The following is a 21,637-nucleotide window of genomic DNA, read 5'->3' on the forward strand; positions in this document are numbered from 1 at the left end:
CTGACACCTACTTAAACTGTTGCCATAATCCCAAACTACACAAAATGAGGAACCCATGCCTGTACTTTATTTTAGCATAAGGTAATAATTTTAAACATAAACTACTATAAATTAAAAAAAAAGTTTTCTTGTTACCTTTTTACCCCTAATAAAACTAGGAAGTGGATAAAGTCAGTGAAAAAAAGATATAAAAAAATAGCCATATATGTCATGGGGAAAAAAACGCAGCAAAAATAATTTTGGTAGGTGGGGAAAAAATAGGGCAGTTAAACCACCACATGGGTAAAATCCCTAAAAAATGTCTGGTTCTTTAGGACCAAAACACCCTGGTCTTTAAGGGGTTAACATCAAAGTCTCTGTTAATGCAATAATTTCTAGGATTTTACAGATTTAGTAAAGCATGTCTGATTTCGAAACAGCGCCTGCACTTGTCTCTGGGCTTTGTCCGATATTGCAGTTCAGCTGTTTTAAAGAAAGAAGGTTGAGCTGTAATACCTGACACAACCTGAAAAACACGTGTGGCGCTGTTTGTTTTTTTTATAAGAAAGTTGCTATATTGTTCCTATCATGGATATGTATCATAGGGCTAAGAATTAATTCCTTCTCTCCTTTAATCTTGATAAGTGATGTCTGTTCTTCACTGGTGGTGTAGGAATAATTATACTTTAGTCAATGCTGATTATTTATGCTTATATCATGCTGAGAAATACACTTACATCTTACAGGTGCTATTCGTCTGCTGGGTGGTCCTTCTTCCCGCAGTGGTGGAGTACAGCTCTATTTTAAGGGAGTTTGGGGAACCGTATGTGGTGACTACTGGACAGATTGGGATGCAAGTGTGGTTTGCAGACAGCTTGGAATCAGGTCAGTTTCAGGCTCTGGTATTTTGTGTATCGTTGCACCTTTGCAACAAAAAACATGCCAATTGGTTGTTTTAACCCCTTAGGCGAGCATTCCGCATGTGTGTTCCCACATGAAATCTGGCTGCCGGCAACCTTGCATACCTTCTCTTTCTGTACTGCGGATGACTGTGGAGGCTCACCGTCGGTCATGCACAGTACACTTTAAAAAAAAACGCATAAAAATTTTATGCATTTAAAAAAAATGTTGTGGAATTTGCATATATTTTTTAAAACTGATATTTTTAAACTTTACTAAATTATTTTTAGGCCTGAAGGGGACTTGAAGATGCGATTGTTCAATTGCACAGATAATACACTGCATTATTTATGTAGTGCATTCTACTAAGCCTATGACAGCAGCCTCTTAGACTATGTGGAAAGCAGGGTCTAATAGGCTGATTTACATGGCAGGTATTGAGGCCATTATCAAGCTTCTTGTTGCCATAGAAACCCATTGGTACTATGCGATTGTACTGCTGGGTACTGATGGGTGACAGAAGGACCCCCTGTCATCTACTTACATGCTGCAGTTGCTATTGATTGTGGCATGTAAGGGGTTAAACTGTAAGGATCTGAGGTTTCCTTGCTACTGGCAGTTTGAGCAGGAGCCTGGCTGTCAATAGTCAGCTAAGCAACCCCCTTAAAAAGATGTATATGCAAGTTTAAAGCCCATTAGTGGGGTCAGTTATAAACCGTATTGCAGTCTCTAATAGGTTAAGGCCTCATTTACACGAGCGTCTTCGTTTTCACGCTGGCCGCATTTGGCCTAAAATTGCAATAGAAAAGAATACCCGTGATCTATTCCTGAAATTAATTAGCGTTTTCTCATCCATTCACATGAGCATATTGCGTGAAAAAAATGTTGCAGTGCGATATTCCGTCAGTCAGTAAGTAGAATGATTTCTATTAGCTTAAATAGCTAAAATACTTTAGAGAGCTGTCTTCTTTTCCGAGCGCGGAACGCAGGTAAATTCCCTCCCCTTCCCATTTTTTTACAGCTACCAAAGGAGTCTATGGCAGCCTCCAGTGTTTTTTTGTAAAAGATAGGTCAAAGCTTATCTTTTGACACTGTGAGACAAAGCGGCGTTAGAAAAAGGTCAGCAATTTAATGATATATGTGTTTTTTTTCAAAATCGCCCATGTGAATGAATGCATTGGAATCCAATGCTTCACATGGTAGCGATTTTCGACCGAAGTTTTATTGCGGCAAAATGGCGTAAAAACGCTCGTGAGAATGAAGCCTAATAGTGTCTTTTTCTCTTTTCATGGTGTGTTTCCAAGTGAACCGTAAGCTGGCCATAGATCTCATGTCTATGGTTAGTAGTAAACAAGGACAAGTTGTACCCAACCAGTGCTTTCCGAGTTGTCTGTTTATATGGCTCTTATCATAGAAATAACATGTCCTTGTTAGCTGACCCAGCAGACATATCTATGGTGGAGTCAGGGAAATAAGCTGTCCTTCGGCTGCTACTTATCTCATGTCCAGCTACAGTATACACATATGTGTGGCGGGACAAACCCTGGGAACACGGAAAGTGAGTATTGATGCTAAATCCACTGGTTACCCTCTCCTGAACCCAGAATAGACCAGAGATTTGCAGGAGGACTGCACAAACAAGGCATATTTGCTACAAATCATGCAACAATCTTTACAGGGGTTCTGTCATTAGAAAAAAAATCAATACTTACTAGAGATGAGCGAACGTACTCGTAACGAGTACTTACGCACCCGAGTACCGCCATTTTCGAGTACTTCAGTACTCGGGCGTAAAGATTCGGGGGGCGCCGGGGGGCGGGGAGAGGCGCGGCGGTGCGGGGGGGAGCAGCGGGGAACAGGGGGGAGCCCTCTCTCTCTCCCTCTCCCCCCCACTCCCCACTGCTACCCCCCGTGCCGCCACGGCGCCCCCCGAATCTTTACGCCCGAGTACTGCAGCACTCGAAAATGGCGGTACTCGGGTGCGTAAGTACTCGTAACGAGTACGTTCGCTCATCTCTAATACTTACCTATTCCTCCCCCATCAGTCTTCCTACCTCATTTTCTCCTCACCAATCTTCTCCTGGCTCCTCTAGTCCCCCAGGTCATCTCTACTCCAGCCAGCCGAATCATCTTGTTCCTGTTTTGGAGCGTCCATTCTCGGGAGTCTCCTTCCGGCAGGTCAGTGTGGTAGTATCACTAGTGACCAGGGGCGTAACTATAGGGGATGCAGGGGATGCGGTCGCACCTGAGCCCAGTAGCATTAAGTGGCCCATAAGGCCTCTCTTCTCCATATAGTGAGCCCAGCACTATGAATAAAATATTATATTTGGGGGCCCTGTTATAAATTTTGCTCTGGGGCCCAGAAGATTCAAGTTATGCCTCTGCTAGTGACGTAGCGTTCACAGCTTAGCAGGTAGTGCTGAGCTATTGACAAGACTGCTCATGCGCACTGTCTCGCCGCAAGTGTTCATATACTATTTCTGCAAAACAGCACACATTTACAGTCGCAGCAGTAGCCCAGCATAGGAGTAGACATTCCCTGCTAGGCAGTGAACGCTACGTCACTGTTGACCAGGTACACGGACTTGCCAGAAGGAGAATGTTTAAATTGTATGTAACATCACAGGAAGAAGAGGTTGGAGGTGAGGTGATTCGGTGGACTGGAGGAGCCATGAGAATATCGGCGAAGAGAAGATGTGGTAAGAAGACTGACGGGGGAGGAATAGGTAAGTATTAATTTTTTTTTTATTTAATGACAGAACCCCTTTAATTGTTGTTCCAATAAAAACAATTGACAGTGTTTCCGGAAGAGGGCGTTCTTTCTCCAGCTACAAAATAATGCAACAGAGAAAAAGGGAAAAATACATAAATGTATAATACATAAATATGAAAGTGCTATGGTAATGTAATAAGATAAAAGTAGCACATTCTGCAAGGAAAAGACAATATATATGACATGTTTATTTTTGCATATTGTTTTTTCTTTTTATCCCATTATGTTACCATCCTTGTAGACCCCATGTTCACTGTTGCCGGATAGACCTGCTACAGGGTATTTCAAAAGAGGTGAAACACCTATATAGAATGAAAAAGGTTTGGCAAACAGTGATCCAATTTTGCATACAAGCTGCAGGGGATGGAAAAAAAACTGTTAGACCATGTGACCAACATGACGGATATTTTGAATGCCACCATCTTAGATTCAACTCTAATTTTTCCATTGGGAAGGTAGGTGTGTGATATATGAAATTTTTCAATGTGAATGATGGCCTTATCTCCAGCAGAAAGTATTGAGATCATCCTTATGTCAGGTGAATGAAGTGCACGTGTCATCACAGTAGATTTTAATCAATACCGCCCAATCAGACCTCCCATTACCCTCAGTACAATGGTCAAACTGCTTTCCAAATTCCAAGAAAAAGGTTCTGTTGCTGATAAACCAAAATCTGGACGACCAAAAACTGTAACTCATGAAGCATCAGCAACTGCTGTTCTGCCTTCATTCAGCAAGAGCCCACAGCGTAACACGTGTTATCTGTATCAAGAATGTGGGGTTAGCCATGCCTCCATACAGCAAATTGTATCTATGTATAAATGGCATCCTTATAAATTGCAGATGTTGGGACACCAATGGAGGACAATCTCAACATGGTGTACTTGAGTTAACGCCATCAATCACATTTCCTGTAGTGAAGAGAAATAATTGTGTTAACATGACAATGAATAAATTTATGTTAAAATGCAGCACACCACTGTTTTCCTGGTGAAATTCTCTGCCAGTTAGGTATATCACACACCTACCTTCCCATTGTAAAAATTAGAGTCAAATCCAATATGGCGGCATTCACAATAGCCATTATTTAGGTGACATTCCCTAACAGCTTTTATGCAAAATCAGATCAAAGTCTGTCAAACTGTTCTCATTCTAGATGGGTGTTTCCACACTTTTGACACACCCTGTATACAGTGTATGTATTAACCTCATTTAACAAGACTGCATTGCGCTTGTTTACTTATGTGTTATTTATATGCATTTATTGTACCCTTTTTCATTTTTGCATTATTTGTAGCTGGAGAAAGGGCACCCTCTTCCAAAACTCATTCACACCAGTGCTTTTACACGGCTTTTTAGCCACAATATAACGTTGGCTGAAAATTGCTACCATGTGAAGCATTGGATTCCAATGCATTCATTGACATGAGCGATTTTCAGTTGCCTGAAAAAATCACGCTATCAAAACGAGAAAGCAGCGAACCATTTTCTTGCCGTGTAAAAAGATAGGTCTTGACCTATCTTTTGCTGAAAACCGCTGGAAGCTCCCATAGACTCCTATCAGAGCTTAAAAAAGGGATGGGGAGGGAGTTTACCTGTGTCCAACACTTGGAAAAGAAGACAGCTCCTACTATTTAAGCTATTGAAGCTCTTAGAAGTCATTCCGAGGTTTCTGCCGACTAAAGAATTTCTGGGCTGTGACGTATTTTTCCCGTGATACACCTGTGTGAATGAACAACAAAACGTTAATTAAGCTCGGTACTTGATCGCGGCTATTCTACATAGATGCAATTTTCAGTCGCGATGCGGCCGGCATGACAATGAATACACTCGTGTGAATGAGGCTAAAGGAGAACATGGTAAGATCTGAATTGGGCCGGCTTTCACACTAATAGCGGAAATGAAGTCTCTCTGCTCCATTTAGCTCATCCAAGTAAATGGTATGAATCCAAATATCCAAACTTCCCACATAGTTATGCTATTTACTATCGAACCATCCAAAGAGGCGTTTCCACTGCCGAACCCATTTGGTATCTCTCCCCCTCCATACGTACAACCATGTTTTCCTGCTGTTTATTGACATCACCGTGTGTTCCTGATAGACTGGGTATTCACTGCAGTTTCAACTTGAACACATGCAAAGTGATGTCCGTTAGTCTCTCCATAACTCAATAACATCAATTCTGAAGCTGGTATGATTTCCTAAAAGACTGGGGCGGGTCACACTTCCAGATTTGCCACATGTGTGTGACAAATACCCCAAAAAGTACATTTTCAGGCATTCTAAAAGTTTTGGACATCAGATGTGTATTATAACTTGTGGTGACTTGTGTATCTGTCATGGTAAATGTGGCAGCCATATATTGTACTAATGATTTTAACAGTGAGATTGGCACAGCCAACAAGATCCCCGATTATATTTCTTGGAGGACCCCAGTACATCTCGAATCTGCCAATTGCCGAGGGGATGAGAAAGCCTTACTACACTGCCGCTATACCCAAGGCAAAGGTTGCAGCAATGGAAAGGTCGCTGCCATCGCCTGCTCTCCTCCAGAAGGTAAATTTTTAACACGTGAATAACTTTACTAAATAGTTCCTAGCACAATTCAGACAATTGCTTCTCGAGCCTGCTGTCCTTGTATCTAAGGTCACTAATCATCACTACTAATAAGATCTTATTCTTCATTCTCTGAAGAGCAGGTTTAAAGCCCCCTCTCCGTCTGGTTGGAGGAAAGGATCGTTTTGAGGGTCGTGTTGAAGTGTATTTTAAGGGGCATTGGGGAACAATTTGTGATGATCACTGGGATGACAAAGATGCTGAAGTTATATGCAGACAATTAGGATTTAAGTGAGTATCAGCTACTCTAACTTGTACATAGTCATCATGATTACCTCTCAATATGCAGATGTTGCCGTTTCCTTTGTATTCCCTGCACAATGTCAAATAAATGCAAGTATTTTCTAAACTGAAAGAAAAATCACAAAAATGACAACTAATTTCTGAGTTACTGTTATTGGCCAACCTCACTGTTTTAGTTGCACTGTTTTAGTTAACTGTTTTAGTTAACCTGATAAGGACCAAGAGCTATAAATATACGAGTATACAGCACTTGTTGGGCTTTAATTCCACATCATAGTAAAAATGTGTGCATGATTAAAGCTCCTGCTTCTGCAATCTCACAGGTCGGGTTCTAAAATGTCAGTGACAGCCGCGGACCTGGAGGAGAAAGGAAAAGCTTTTTTTAAATGCTTCTGCCTTCTCTCTTGTGGGCGATTTAGCTCTCAATGAGTGCTATGTAGTGAACAGAGAAAGCGGGACTGTCGCTTCTGCTGTTCGATTCAACAATCATATGATCACCAGGTACCCACTGTCACAGCAAAGCTGCAGGGTCTTGGCAGACCCAGATCAGCTCTCACAGTGACTACTGTCACTACTGGGGGATGCTTTCCTCTGTAAAGGGGCTCCTATGAATGCCCTAACTACAGTGGAAAATTTAAAAAAAGATAATGTGAATGACCCACAGAGGTCTTATATGATGTCATGGAGTCATAGATGTTAAAAAAATAGTTACGAAAAAAAATTACAGAATAAAATATATATATTATATATATATATATATATATATATATATATATATATATATATATATATAAAAAGAAAAAACCACAGCCGACGCCAATTAAAACCGTATTGTATGTGCCTTGTAATCCGAGATCATATAAATCATATATCAAAATATCCAAAACAAAATGGGGAACCGATTTTTTATTTTTTGCGTAAATATACTAATTTTTAAAATAAACTATAAAGTAAAAAAAAATTATCTTTTTACCTGTATTTAAACAAAAATCTGAAAAAAAAATTCAGTGAACAAAGATATAAAAAATAGCCCCATATGTCATTAAAAAAAAGAGCAAAAAAATAATTTTGGTTGCTAAAGAAAAAAAATAGAGCCCTAAAACCACCTCATTGGTAAAATCCCTAAAAAGCGTCTGGTCCTTTATAGATTGCTTTATGAAGGCATCATTTTACTATGAAGATGAGTGCCAGATCTGCTAACCATCTTTAACTTCAGTTATCAAATGATAACCATTCAAGATAGTCTTATTGACGCAGGTGTGTCTCCTGGAACCAAGAGCTGTCATGCTTGGGTGAAGCTCCCGCTGACCACATATTTCCCTGTTGCTGCGGCAGGAATGTAATATTGTTTGGTGGTTATTCAAATGAGTTGCAGATTATTCAATACATAGATGGGTCAGTTTTGCCAAAGTTGGAGCCACCCTTACTAGCAACGTCTGACTCTTCTATGTTATCCACTTCTATGTTATCCATAAGCCCTAAAATTTCTGCTATGAACCCCTTAAAATTCATGCTGTCCAAACAGTTATAAATGGTGCAGTTTCATTTTATATTTCAGTGGGAAGCCAAAAGCCTGGGTATGGGCTCACTATGGACAAGGTACTGGTCCCATATTGCTTGATGAAGTAGAGTGCTTGGGCAATGAATCTTCATTAGATTCCTGTAAGAAGAACGATTGGGGACATCACAACTGTGACCACATTGAAGATGCTGGAGTTTCCTGCAATCCTTTTATAGGTAGATTAGAGTTTTGGTTGTATAGGGAAGTCATTACAAATATGAAATAAATCCATTTTGAGAGTATTTAAAGTACCTATATTTTATGCCTTCTACAGATGGAGCTCTGAGATTATCTGGTGGTCCAAGTGCGGGTGAAGGACGAGTGGAAGTATTTTACAGTGGAGACTGGGGAACTGTATGTGATGATGGTTGGACAGAACATAATGCCAAGGTGGTTTGCAGACAGTTGGGCTTTAGGTATTTCAACATTTTGCTTCAATAATTAAAGGGAACCTGTCATTGGGTTTATGCTGCCCAAACCATGTGCAGCATGATCCCAGGACAGATATGCACTGTGCTCCTGTAAATATGTTATTCAGAAACGCTGCAGCATTTACAAATAAACGCACTTTAAAGTTTGTCTCGAAACAGAATATTGAGTCAAAGAGGTGGGCTGCATCGGCCTCTCCCAAGCCTTAGTATGTTGACTGACAGTTCCTCTCCATGCTTGTGTATAAGGAGAGTGCTGTCAGTTGACATGCTGTGGGAAAGGAAAGACTGGCGTAACCCGCCTCTATGACTCTTAGTCTGTTCCAAGTCAAACTTTAAAGTGTGTTTATTCTTAGGCACCACAGTGTTTGAGGATAACACATACACGGGGGCAATAGGCATACCTGTCCTGGGTTCATGCTACATCATGGTGAAAAGATTTCTTTAAAAGCTGCTGTATGCAGGGAACCTGAGGAGATCCAGCCATGGGCTTAACTTGATTCTCCTTGACTGTAATGCAAAATTTGTTGCACAACCCGCAACTTTAATGTGTCATGTGGCAGAATAGCTGTGGAAGAGAACATGACATATGGCATCACCATCTTTATGTAGGGTGGAGGAGAGGGCTTCTTACATCCATAACACGAAAGTGACCATAAACACTGTTCAACCAGTCCTGATTTCAACAAGCCTGGCCAACCATCAAATGTAAATGGGGGTATCCTGACTTTTTCTTGTCAGCCAGTGTCAGGGATAAGATAGGTCAGACAACTTGGATTTCACCATTCCCAATCCTTTTGTTCTCAAGGAAGATAATCCACCACTTGAGGTGTCTGGCAGCAGCATATTCTCTCTCCTCACTGAGAACACATGCATGTTTGACCAAGCATGCATGTGCATAGAGGGGGGTAGAGTCAGGAGAAAAGTCTGTTGGCCAATCGAGCATTATTAAATGGTGTATGGCCACCACTAGGGCATGTACTGAGCCAGTATAGTTTGGATGTAAACAGTGGTAGGCAGCAAGGTGACCAACATCTCAATGCTTTGGTTTCATTCTAATTTGGTAGTCAACTCGTCTAGAAAAGGATGTAGGCACCTATAGCGCCGTCTAACTGTCTACCCCTTTGGGAGAAATGGCAGCTTTTCTTTAACTTAAACGGTTGAAGATGGTAGATAATGGGATTGCATATCAAATCGTTCTCAAATCACATTTTCTACCCTAATTCGATATTAACGCTGCTGAAGCAATATTGCTAGATCCTATAGGTCTACACATTGAACTGTCACTTCAGATGATGCAAATGAGGAGTAGCATAGCCGAGTGCTTAAAAGAAATGCATCTGTCTTGATGCTTCTTTATTACTCCGAATAGACATCCAACGTGTCAACCCCAACTGGGGTCTTTGTGCTTGACAAAGACCCAAGTTGGGGTTGAAACGGTGCATGTCTATTTGGAGTAATAAAGAAGCATCAAGACAGATTGATTAGATGTGTTGAGATAAATGATATTTCATATCCTGTATATGACTGCAATACTACTGTAACATATTATCTATTGCTCTTTTCAGCGGTCCCTCCAGCTTAGCATCAAAAGCAGAGTTTGGACCTGGAGATGGGCTGATATTTTTGGATGATGTGGCTTGTACAGGCACGGAGCGCTCTCTAGTGGAGTGTTCGCATAGTAGCTGGGGCCAGCATGACTGCTCTCATTCTGAGGACATCGGCGTCCGCTGCTCAAATGACAGCAATGACATTGTTGAAACACCTTCTGGTAATAACTTGGTTCATCTGAAGTAGCAAGCTACACGACACATAATTTCTTTCTTGCCAAACATATACATTCCCAGAACATCCATGTCTTATTGGGGATCCTCATTGTTACTTTCTATAAAATATACAACATTTCTATAAAATACACTACTTATTGTTTTGCTGTTTATAGTATGAACATATAAATTCCAGCAAAAATCTGTATATTTTGATAGTTTTGATTATACTTATTGATGTCCAATGTCATGACAGTTTATTGGAAAAATGTATAATAATAGTAGTAATAATACATATAATTACTATTAGAACTCAATTAAAATTACATCAGTCTGTTACCTAATGGTCTAGGAATCTATGTTCTCTTACATCCCACAGTAGGACAAATGATGATGGGGGTGTTTGGCCCCTGTGGACTGCCAAGACAGATGGAATTTTAATGAAATCAAGTAAATAAATAACATACTTAATATAATTAACCCATCCTCTTATGCCTTCTATATAGGGGCAGCAATCTCCTAGTGATAAGGATTTTCCTGTCCTATGCAGGTGGACAGATGGAAAGCACTTTTGCAATTCCTACTGTTCCTGCTGGAGGCGTATAGTACAATTAGTACAGAATGAATGAACGTTTTTCAGACGTACTGGCCTTTGGTCATTCAGTTCTGAATGCAGTTTTGCAAGAAGACCTCATGGGGGTTACTACTTACTAGATCCCTATCATTTGTGCTGCTGTGGGATATAAGAGAAGCATTGATTATGTTTGTTAACCCCTTAAGGACCAGCCACTTTTTAGGGATTTTACCCATGTGATGGTTTTACTGTCCTATGTTCTTTTCTTTAGCTACCAAAATAATTTTTGCTGCGTTTTTTTTTTTTGCGACATATAGGGCTATTTTTTTCACTGACTTTTTCACTTCTTTTGTTTTATTAGGGGTAAAAAGCTAAAAAAATAGATTTAAAAAAATTAAAGTTGTTTATTTTTAAATTGAGTATATTTACGGTAAACCGGATGTTTTGATATATAATTTGTACAGTCTCAAGATTACAGGGCAGATATGGAAACGGTGCCCTTTTGCTTGGCGTCATATTTTTTTTTTATTCTATTCTATTTTTTAAACTTATTTTTGTAAATATATATTTTTAACATCTAGGTCCCCCATGACCTTTGTGGGTCATTCAGATTGTCTTTTTTTCCCTCTCTTTTCCGCTGTAGCTGGGGCATCCATATTAGCCCCAGTTTCAGAAAAAAAAATAACCTCTGTAGTAACAGTAGTCACTGGCAGAGCTGATGTGAGTCTGCTAGGACCCTGCTGCTCTGCCGTACCAGTGGGCACCTAGCGATCATGTGATCACCGGGTTGAATAGTGGAAGTAACACTGCTTTCTCTATTCACTACATAGTGCTCATTGACTGCTATGTAGCCTGTAAGACAGAAGGCAGAAGTGGTTAAAACTGCTTCTGCCTTCTCTCCCAGGTCCTTGGCTGTAACTAACAGCCAAGGACCTGACCTGCTCCCACTGGATTGCAAAAGCTTTAATTTTGCACCGTGTTTTTACTATTGGCCCGAATTGACGCACAGGACCAAGACTCGTAAATCAACCACGCTTTGGTCCGTATCAGGCTATTCTTGTTTCCCTTAGTCCTAACACATTCTCGCCCAGACCAAGCATTCTCATTTTATATGACAACCTTTTATGCAGCACAGTATCAAACGCTTTGGAGCAGTCGAGATATACAAGAACCATTGACTCTCCCTGGTCCAGTCTAGAACTTACCTCCTCATAGATGCTGATCAGATTGGTGTGATAGGAGCGATCCCTCATAAACCCATACTGATACAGAGTTATACAGCTTTTTTCCTTGAGGTCCTCCAGGATAGCATCTCTTAGAAATTCTTCAAACATTTTACAAACAATAGAAGTTAGACTTACCAGTCTGTAGTTTCTGGGTTCACTTTTTGACCACTTTTTGAAATTTGACACCACATTTGCTATGATGTGCTAATCCAGTGGAACAGAACCCAAGACCAGCATTGTGATATTGCATACATAGGCTCTTTCCACAATATATTTTCTCACCAATTGTGTATGAATATGTAATATATAAAAAAGCCTCAGTGTGCCACAAGCGTATAACAGAATTGTACAACACGGATTCACAATACAGTTGAGCACATTTAAGAAGAACACTTAGTGTGTATAAAGTTGAAGGCACATGGAGATACTGTATTTGTTCGTATGTGTCCTTTATCACAGATCCATACTACACGGATATATAATACTACTATATTTCAGTTCTAAGTGAAATGTAGTATTGTGACACTTTTTAGGACCCCCTGTTCGGCTGATGGATGGAGAAAGTACTAAAGAAGGCAGAGTGGAGGTGTTCCTGAATGGAGAGTGGGGCAGCGTGTGCGATGACGGCTGGACTGACAATGATGCAGTTGTTGTTTGTCGCCAGCTAGGACACAGGTGAATATTTCCTTTTGTTTGGTCCATGCCACAAATGTTTAGTCATAATAATTCTAAGCATTTTGTTACTTTTTTTTAGTTTTTCATAATTTACCAGCAATTCCCAGAGAGCTGCACACCATATTTGCAACAGAGTTTGACACTCAAATAGGGATTTAGTGGGAAATAAACTGTTGGTAATTTATCTATATGTGCTATTAAGGATCCCTGAAAAGTGGGGTAACAACCCATGGTGATACTCTATTCACTTCCATTAAAACAATGAATGTCTAAAAGTGTAATAAAGTTACAAACAGCATAAGGTACTATTATTTGAACTTGTGAATGAAGTGCATATTTAGAAGAATGAAATAAAGTGTGACATTTTTCTACTTAGGGGCCCTGCAAAGGCAAGAACAATGGCTTATTTTGGAGAAGGGCAAGGGCCAATTCACTTGGATAATGTAGATTGCAATGGTACAGAAAACACAATAGCTGAATGCAAGAAGCAGGACAGTGGAATACACAACTGCTGGCACAGTGAAGATGCTGGTGTTATATGTGACTTTATAGAGAAGAAAATGAGTGGACTCACAGGTACCTGAGTATATTGTAGATTTCTTATCAGTTATGCAGCAAATTATTTTCAAATAACTCTAGATAATGATCTATCAGGATCTATATATGGATAATACACTCATTGTTGAAAAAATAGAAGGAGTTGTCGGAATTTAATGAAACTTTCTCTGTGTGATTGTAACATTGATATAAGCAAGTGATTACAATATCAGAAAAAAAGCATCAAACTACTAACAACCACTTGTCTGTTAGTATGTATGTGTGTGGGTTCTTCTCATGTTCCGCCTCTGGTGACATCATCGCAGGTCCTACACCATATATAAAACAGAACCTGACCGACAGAAGAAAAACAAAGGTAGGGCTCTTGGATGGGGAGGACAAAAATAACAAAATGAGAATACAACTAATCCATTATTATCTCAGACACAACTCAACGGTCCTGGCAGCATACACCAACCTACTGCCACCACAGAGATCTGGATGGCTGAAGGACCTGCGATAGTGTCACTTCCCTGTGACTAGCGCTGCTGTGGGAGGAGCCATTCTGCAGTTTGGTAGAAGTACTCTATATTGAATAAACCAACAGCTACCAGGACCTGTGATTATGTCACCATCATGTGATCACCTGTGTGGGTGGAGTCAGCGATCAGATGACCAGGGGCTGATCACTGTATCCATGAGTCTGCTGTGCTGGTGATGTCTGGAAATAAGGATGGATGTGGATGTACCACAGCTGTGAGTGTGATGTGTGGGAATCAGGATGGATGTAGCACAACTGTGTGTGTAATGTCTGGCCATCAGCATGGATGTAGTAGAGCTATGTGTGTCATGTGTGGGAATAACCATGGATGTAGCAGAGCTGTTTGTGTAATGTGTGGGAATCAGAAGGGTTGTAGTACAGCTATGTGTGACGTGTGGGAATCAGGATGGATGTAGTACAGCTGTGTGTCGTGTGTGGGAATCAGGATGGATGTACTACAGCTGTGTATGTAATGTGTGGGAATCAAGATGGATGTAGTACAGCTGTGTGTATAGTGTCTTGCCATCAGCATGGATGTTGTACAGCTGTGTGTGTGATGTGTGTAAATCAGAATGAATGTAGTACAGTTCTGTGTGTCATGTATGGGAATAGCTATGGATGTAGCAGAGCTGTTTGTGTAATGTGTGTGAATCAGGATGGATGTAGCACAACTGTGTGTGTAATGTCTGGCCATCAGCATGGATGTAGTACAGTTCTGTGTGTCATGTATGGGAATAACTATGGATGTAGCAGAGCTGTTTGTGTAATGTGTGGGAATCAGAAGGGATGTAGTACAGCTATGTGTGACGTGTGGGAATCAGGGTGGATGTAGTACAGCTGTGTGTCGTGTGTGGGAATCAGGATGGATGTACTACAGCTGTGTATGTAATGTGTGGGAATCAAGATGGATGTAGTACAGATGTGTGTATAGTGTCTTGCCATCAGCATGGATGTTGTACAGCTGTGTGTATGATGTGTGTAAATCAGAATGAATGTAGTACAGTTCTGTGTGTCATGTATGGGAATAACTATGGATGTAGCAAAGCTGTTTGTGTAATGTGTGTGAATCAGGATGGATGTAGTAGAGCTGTGTGTGTGATGTGTGTGAATCAGGATGCATGTAGTAGAGCTGTATGTTTCATGTGTGGGAATAACTATGTATGTAGCAGAGCTGTTTGTGTAATGTGTGGGAATTAGGATGGATGTAGCAGAGCTGTGTGTCTGAATTCTAGGGATCAGGATGGATGTAGCACAGCTGTGTGTTGCATTGCACCACCAGAAACACTGGTACTATAATGTCCTAATAATTATTACTGATTTATTATGGATGGCTAAACTCTTGAAGGGAGGCTCTAGTACCCTGTTGTACCGCCTCTAGCTTCGATACAATATGTGATAGGGCAAGCATTGGAAGCTCTAGTACCCTGTTGCATCATCTCTAGCTTGGATACAAGATGGGATACAGCGGGCATGGAGGCTCTAGTACCCTGATGGGCCACCTCTAGCTTGTTGGCAAGATGTAATATGGGCAGCCATAGAGGCTCTAGTACCCTGTTGGGATGCTTCTGGATTGGATACAAGATGTGATATGGGGGGGGGATGGAGGCTCTAGTACCCTGTTTGGCCGCCTCCTCTTCGGATACAAGATGTGATACTGGCAGGCATGGAGGCATACAGGTTCCATATGGTATCCTGCGGCATATCGCTCCACATTTGCTATAACTGACCCACTAGATTGTGCAAACTCATAGTCTGTCAAAGTTGGTGTCCCAGATGGTCTCATACGTGTTCTATTGGAGATAAATCTGGCAACTGGGCAGCTACACAAGTGTGACAATGTTGTGGAGGCTCCTGTGACCCGCTTGTGTATGCGGCCGAGTATTATCCTGCTAGAAAATGCCTCTTGGAAACCATTAGAGGCAATATATATGGCTGCAGGATATCCTGAACATATCACTGAGCTGTCATTGTTCCTCATACTACTACTAAGGGGTGACCAAATGTCATATGTTATGGCTTCCCAGACCTTCACACCAGCAGTGGGGGCAGTGTGCCACTCCACAGCAAAGGCAGGATTGAGACGCTCAACCCCAAGTGTCAAGACACGAACACTGCTGTAATCGGTGCCCATACTAAACCTGGATTCGTCACTGAAGACAACCCGGTTCATCTACATTGCAGTCTAGTTTCATTGTTCGTGACTAGAGATGAGCGAGCACCAAAATGCTCGGGTGCTCATTACTCGGGACGAAATTATCGCGATGCTCGAGGGTTCGTTTCGAGTAACGAACCCCATTGAAGTCAATGGGCGACCCGAGCATTTTTGTATATCGCCGATGCTCGCTAAGGTTTCCATTTGTGAAAATCTGGGCAATTCAAGAAAGTGATGGGAACGACACAGCAACGGATAGGGCAGGCGAGGGGCTACATGTTGGGCTGCATCTCAAGTTCCCAGGTCCCACTATTAAGCCACAATAGCGGCAAGAGTTGCCCCCCCCCCTCCCCACAATTTTTACTTCTGAAAAGCCCTCATTAGCAATGCATACCTTATCTAAGCACCACACTACCTCCAACAAAGCACAATCACTGCCTGCATGACACTCCGCTGCCACTTCTCCTGGCTTACATGCTGCCCACCCCCCCCGCACGACCCAGTGTCCACAGCGCACACCAAAGTGTCCCTGCGCAGCCTTCAGCTGCCCTCATGCCACACCACCCTCATGTCTATTTATAAGTGCGTCTGCCATGAGGAGGAACCGCAGGCACACACTGCAGAGGGTTGGCACGGCTAGGCAGCGACCCTCTTTAAAAGGGGCGGGGCGATAGCCCACAATGCTGTACAGAAGCAATGAGAAATATAATCCTGTGCCACTGCCATCAGGAGCTGCACACGTGGGCATAGCAATGGGGAACCTATGTGCCACACACTATTTATTCTGTCAAGGTGTCTGCATGCCCCAGTCAGACCACGGTTTTTTATAAATAGTCACAGGCAGGTACAACTCCGCAATGGGAATTCCGTGTGTACCCACAGCATGGGTGGCTCCGTGGAACCCACCGGCTGTACATAAATGTATCCCATTGCAGTGCCCTGGACAGCAGAGCTAACGTCAGATTAAATGCAGGTGGGCTTCGGCCCACACTGCATGCCCCAACCTGACCGGGGTTTTTAATTCATAGACACAGACAGGTACAACTCCCTATTGTGAAGTCCCTGTGGACCGACAGCATGGGTGGGTGCCAGGAAGCCACCGGCCGTACATAAATATATCCCATTGCATTGCCCACCACAGCTGAGGTAATGTCATGTTTAATGCAGGTGGGCTTCGGCCCACACTGCATGCCCCAGTCAGACTGGGGTTCTTTATAAGTAGACACAGGCAGCTACAACTCCCTATTGTGAAGTCCGTGTGGACCGACAGCATGGGAGGGTCCCAGGAAGCCACAGGCGGTACATAAATAAATCCCATTGCATTGCCCAGCACAGCTGAGGTAATGTCATGTTTAATGCAGGTGGGCTTCGGCCCACACTGCATGCCCCAGTCAGACTGGGGTTCTTTAGAAGTGGACACATGCAGTTACAACTCCGTGTGGACCGACAGCATGGGTGGCTCCCTGGCACCCACCGACGGTACATAAATATATCCCATTGCAGTGCCCAGCACAGCTGAAGTAATGACATGTTTAATGCAGGTGGGCTTCGGCCCACACTGCATGCCCCAGTCAGACTGGGGTTCTTTAGAAGTGGACACATGCAGTTACAACTCCGTGTGGACCGACAGCATGGGTGGGTGCCAGGAAGCCTCTGGCGGTACATAAATATATCCCATTGCAGTGCCCAGCACAGCTGATGTAACGTCAGCTTTAATGCAGGTGGGCAAAAAATTACACTGTAGGCGAGGGCCCCAAAAAATTGGTGTACCAACAGTACTAATGTACCTCAGAAAAATTGCCCATGCCCAACCAAGAGGGCAGGTGAAACCCATTAATCGCTTTGGTTAATGTGGCTTAATTTGTAACTAGGCCTGGAGGCAGCCCAGTTAAAATAAAAATTGGTTCAGGTGCAAGTTTCAACGCTTTAATGAGCATTGAAACGTATAAAAATTGTTTACAAAAATGATATGACTGAGCCTTGTGGGCCTAAGAAAAATTGCCCGTTCGGCGTGATTACGTCAGGTTTCAGGAGGAGGAGCTGGAGGAGGAGGATGAATATTATACACAGATTGATGAAGCTAAAAGGTCCACGTTTTTGATGGTGATAGAGAACAATGCTTCCATCCGCGGGTGCAGCCTATGTATTGTTTAGGTATCGCTGCTGTCCCCTGGTGGAGAAGAGAAGTCTGGGGAATTCCAGGCTTTGTTCATCTTGATGAGTGTAAGCCTGTCGGCACTGTCGGTTGACAGGCGGGTACGCTTATCTGTGATGATTCCCCCAGCCGCACTAAACACCCTCTCTGACAAACGCTAGCCGCAGGACAAGCAAGCACCTCCAGGGCATACAGCACGAGTTCAGGCCACGTGTCCAGCTTCGACACCCAGTAGTTGTAGGGAGCAGAGGCGTCACGGAGGACGGTCGTGCGATCGGCTACGTACTCCCTCACCATCCTTTTACAGTGCTCCCGCCGACTCAGCCTTGACTGGGGAGCGGTGACACAGTCTTGCTGGGGAGCCAGAAAGCTGTCAAAGGCCTTAGAGAGTGTTCCCCTGCCTGTGCTGTACATGCTGCCTGATCTCCGCGCATCCCCTGCTACCTGGCCCTCGGAACTGCGCCTTCAGCCACTAGCGCTGTCGGATGAGAATTTTAGCATCAGTTTGTCCGCCAGGGTCCTGTGGTATAGCATCACTCTCGAACCCCTTTCCTCTTCGGGTATGAGAGTGGAAAGGTTCTCCTTATACCGTGGGTCGAGCAGTGTGTACACCCAGTAATCCGTAGTGGCCAGAATGCGTGTAACGCGAGGGTCACGAGAAAGGCATCCTAACATGAAGTCAGCCATGTGTGCCAGGGTACCTGTACGCAACACATGGCTTTCCTCACTAGGAAGATCACTTTCAGGATCCTCCTCCTCCTCCTCAGGCCATACACGCTGAAAGGATGACAGGCAAGCAGCATGGGTACCCTCAGCAGTGGGCCAAGCTGTCTCTTCCCCCTCCTCCTCATCCTCCTCATGCTCCTCCTCATGCTCCTCCTCCTCCTCCTCAACGCGCTGAGATATAGACAGAAGGGTGCTCTGACTATCCAGCAACATACTGTCTTCCCCCGCCTCTGTTTCCGAGCGCAAAGCGTCTGCCTTTGTGCTTTGCAGGGAACTTCTCAAGAGGCATAGCAGAGGAATGGTGACGCTAATGATTGCAGCATCGCCGCTCACCATCTGGGTAGACTCCTCAAAGTTTCCAAGGACCTGGCAGATGTCTGCCAACCAGGCCCACTCTTCTGTAAAGAATTGAGGAGGCTGACTCCCACTGCGCCGCCCATGTTGGAGTTGGTATTCCACTATAGCTCTACGCTGCTCATAGAGCCTGGCCAACATGTGGAGCGTAGAGTTCCACCGTGTGGGCACGTCGCACAGCAGTCAGTGCACTGGCAGATGAAACCGATGTTGCAGGGTGCGCAGGGTGGCAGTGGGACTTGCGGAAATGTGCGCAGAGCCGGCGCACCTTTCCGAGCAGGTCTGACAAGCGTGGGTAGCTTTTCAGAAAACGCTGAACCACTAAATTAAAGACGTGGGCCAGGCATGGCACGTGCGTGAGGCTGCCGAGCTGCAGAGCCGCCACCAGGTTACGGCCGTTGTCACACACGACCATGCCCGGTTGGAGGCTCAGCGGCGCAAGCCAGCGGTCGGTCTGCTCTGTCAGACCCTGCAGCAGTTCGTGGGCCGTGTGCCTCTTCTCTTCTAAGCTGAGTAGTTTCAGCACGGCCTGCTGATGCTTGCCCACCGCTGTGCTGCCGTGCCGCGCGACACCGACTGCTGGCGACATGCTGCTGCTGACACATCTTGATTGCGAGACAGAGGTTGCGTAGAAGGAGGAGGGTGGTTTAGTGGAGGAAGCATACACCGCCGCAGATACCACCACCGAGCTGGGGCCCGCAATTCGGGGGGTGGGTAGGACGTGAGCGGTCCCAGGCTCTGACTCTGTCCCAGCCTCCACTAAATTCACTCAATGTGCCGTCAGGGAGATATAGTGGCCCTGCCCGCCTGTGCTTGTCCACGTGTCCGTTGTTAAGTGGACCTTGGCAGTAACCGCGTTGGTGAGGGCGCGTACAATGTGGCGGGAGACGTGGTCGTGCAGGGCTGGGACAGCACATCGGGAAAAGTAGTGGCGACTGGGAACTGAGTAGCGCGGGGCCGCCGCCGCCATCATACCTTTGAAAGCCTCCGTTTCCACAACCCTATACGGCAGCATCTCCAGCTTGAGCGTGCGGGTGCGTGGCGGCATACTTGCGCTTGTGCTCCAACACTTGCGACGGCTGGACGGTGCGCTGAGAGACATTGGTGGGTGGGGCCGAGGACAGCGGAGGTGAGGGTGTGGGTGCAGGCCAGGAGACGGTAGTGCCTGTGTCCTGAGAGGGGGGTTGGATCTCAGTGGCAGGTTGGGGCACAGGGGGAGAGGCAGCGGTGCAAACCGGAGGCGGTGAACGGCCTTCGTCCCACCTTGTGGGGTGCTTGGCTATCATATGTCTGCGCATGCTGGTGGTGGTGAGGCTGGTGGTGGTGGCTCCCCGGCTGATCTTGGTGCGACAAAGGTTGCACACCACTGTTCGTCGGTCGTCTGCACTCTCAGTGAAAAACTGCCAGACCTTTGAGCACCTCGGCCTCTGCAGGGTGGCATGGCGCGAGGGGGCGCTTTGGGAAACAGTTGGTGGATTATTTGGTCTGGCCCTGCCTCTACCCCTGGCCACCGCACTGCCTCTTCCAACCTGCCCTGCTGCTGCACTTGCCTCCCCCTCTGAAGACCTGTCCTCAGTAGGCGTAGCAAACCAGGTGGGGTCAGTCACCTCATCGTCCTGCTGCTCTTCCTCCGAATCCTCTGTGCGCTCCTCCCTCAGACTTACTCCAATTACTACTGGCTGAGTGATAGACAACTGTGTCTCATCGTCATCGTCCTCCTCACCCACTGAAAGCTCTTGAGACAGTTGCCGGAAGTCCCCAGCCTCATCCCCCGGACCCCGGGAACTTTCCAAAGGTTGGGCATCGGTCACGACAAACTCCTCCAGTGGGAGAGGATTCGGAACCATTGCTGCCCATTCTGGGCAGGGGCCCGAGAACAGTTCCTGGGAGTCTGCCTGCTCCTCAGAATGTGTCATTGTAATGGAGTGAGGAGGCTGGGAGGAAGGAGGAGCAGCAGCCAGAGGATTCAGAGTTGCAGCAGTGGACGGTGCAGAATTCTGGGTGGTCGATAGATTGCTGGATGGACTTTCTGCCATCCACGACAGGACCTGCTCACACTGCTCATTTTTTAATAAAGGTCTACCGCGTGGACCCATTAATTGTGAGATGAATGTGGGGACGCCAGAAACGTGCCTCTCTCCTAATCCCGCAGCAGTCGGCTGCGATACACCTGGATCGGGAGCTCGGCCTGTGCCCACACCCTGACTTGGGCCTCCGCGTCCTCGCCCACGTCCACGTCCTCTAGGCCTACCCCTACCCCTCAGCATGCTGTATTACCAGTAGTGCAGAAACAGAACGCTGTAATTAAATGTGCCGCTTATTGGCCTGTGGTTGGAGGCTGACTTCGCTTACGGAACGCACAGCAGAGCAGGAAAGAATTTTGCGCAAGCCTGCTGTAACACTTAGCTGGCTGCGTATGAATTAGGACAA

The 21,637-nt window shown here is 44.7% G+C and overlaps 1 protein-coding gene across 1 annotated transcript in view; it reads left to right on the forward strand.

Moving 5' to 3' along the window:
- The window catches only part of LOC136625915 (neurotrypsin-like), a 63,305-nt gene that overhangs the window by 20,802 nt on the left and 20,866 nt on the right, over nt 1-21,637 (forward strand). The window contains exons 4-11 of the mRNA XM_066600511.1: nt 726-864; nt 6,037-6,209; nt 6,353-6,500; nt 8,071-8,249; nt 8,348-8,489; nt 10,070-10,272; nt 12,601-12,742; nt 13,119-13,318. Coding sequence (XP_066456608.1) covers nt 726-864; nt 6,037-6,209; nt 6,353-6,500; nt 8,071-8,249; nt 8,348-8,489; nt 10,070-10,272; nt 12,601-12,742; nt 13,119-13,318 — 1,326 coding nt within the window. The remainder of the gene's footprint in view (nt 1-725; nt 865-6,036; nt 6,210-6,352; nt 6,501-8,070; nt 8,250-8,347; nt 8,490-10,069; nt 10,273-12,600; nt 12,743-13,118; nt 13,319-21,637) is intronic.

This window comes from Eleutherodactylus coqui, chromosome 4, assembly GCF_035609145.1.
Source record: "Eleutherodactylus coqui strain aEleCoq1 chromosome 4, aEleCoq1.hap1, whole genome shotgun sequence".
NCBI classification, from domain to species: domain Eukaryota; kingdom Metazoa; phylum Chordata; class Amphibia; order Anura; family Eleutherodactylidae; genus Eleutherodactylus; species Eleutherodactylus coqui.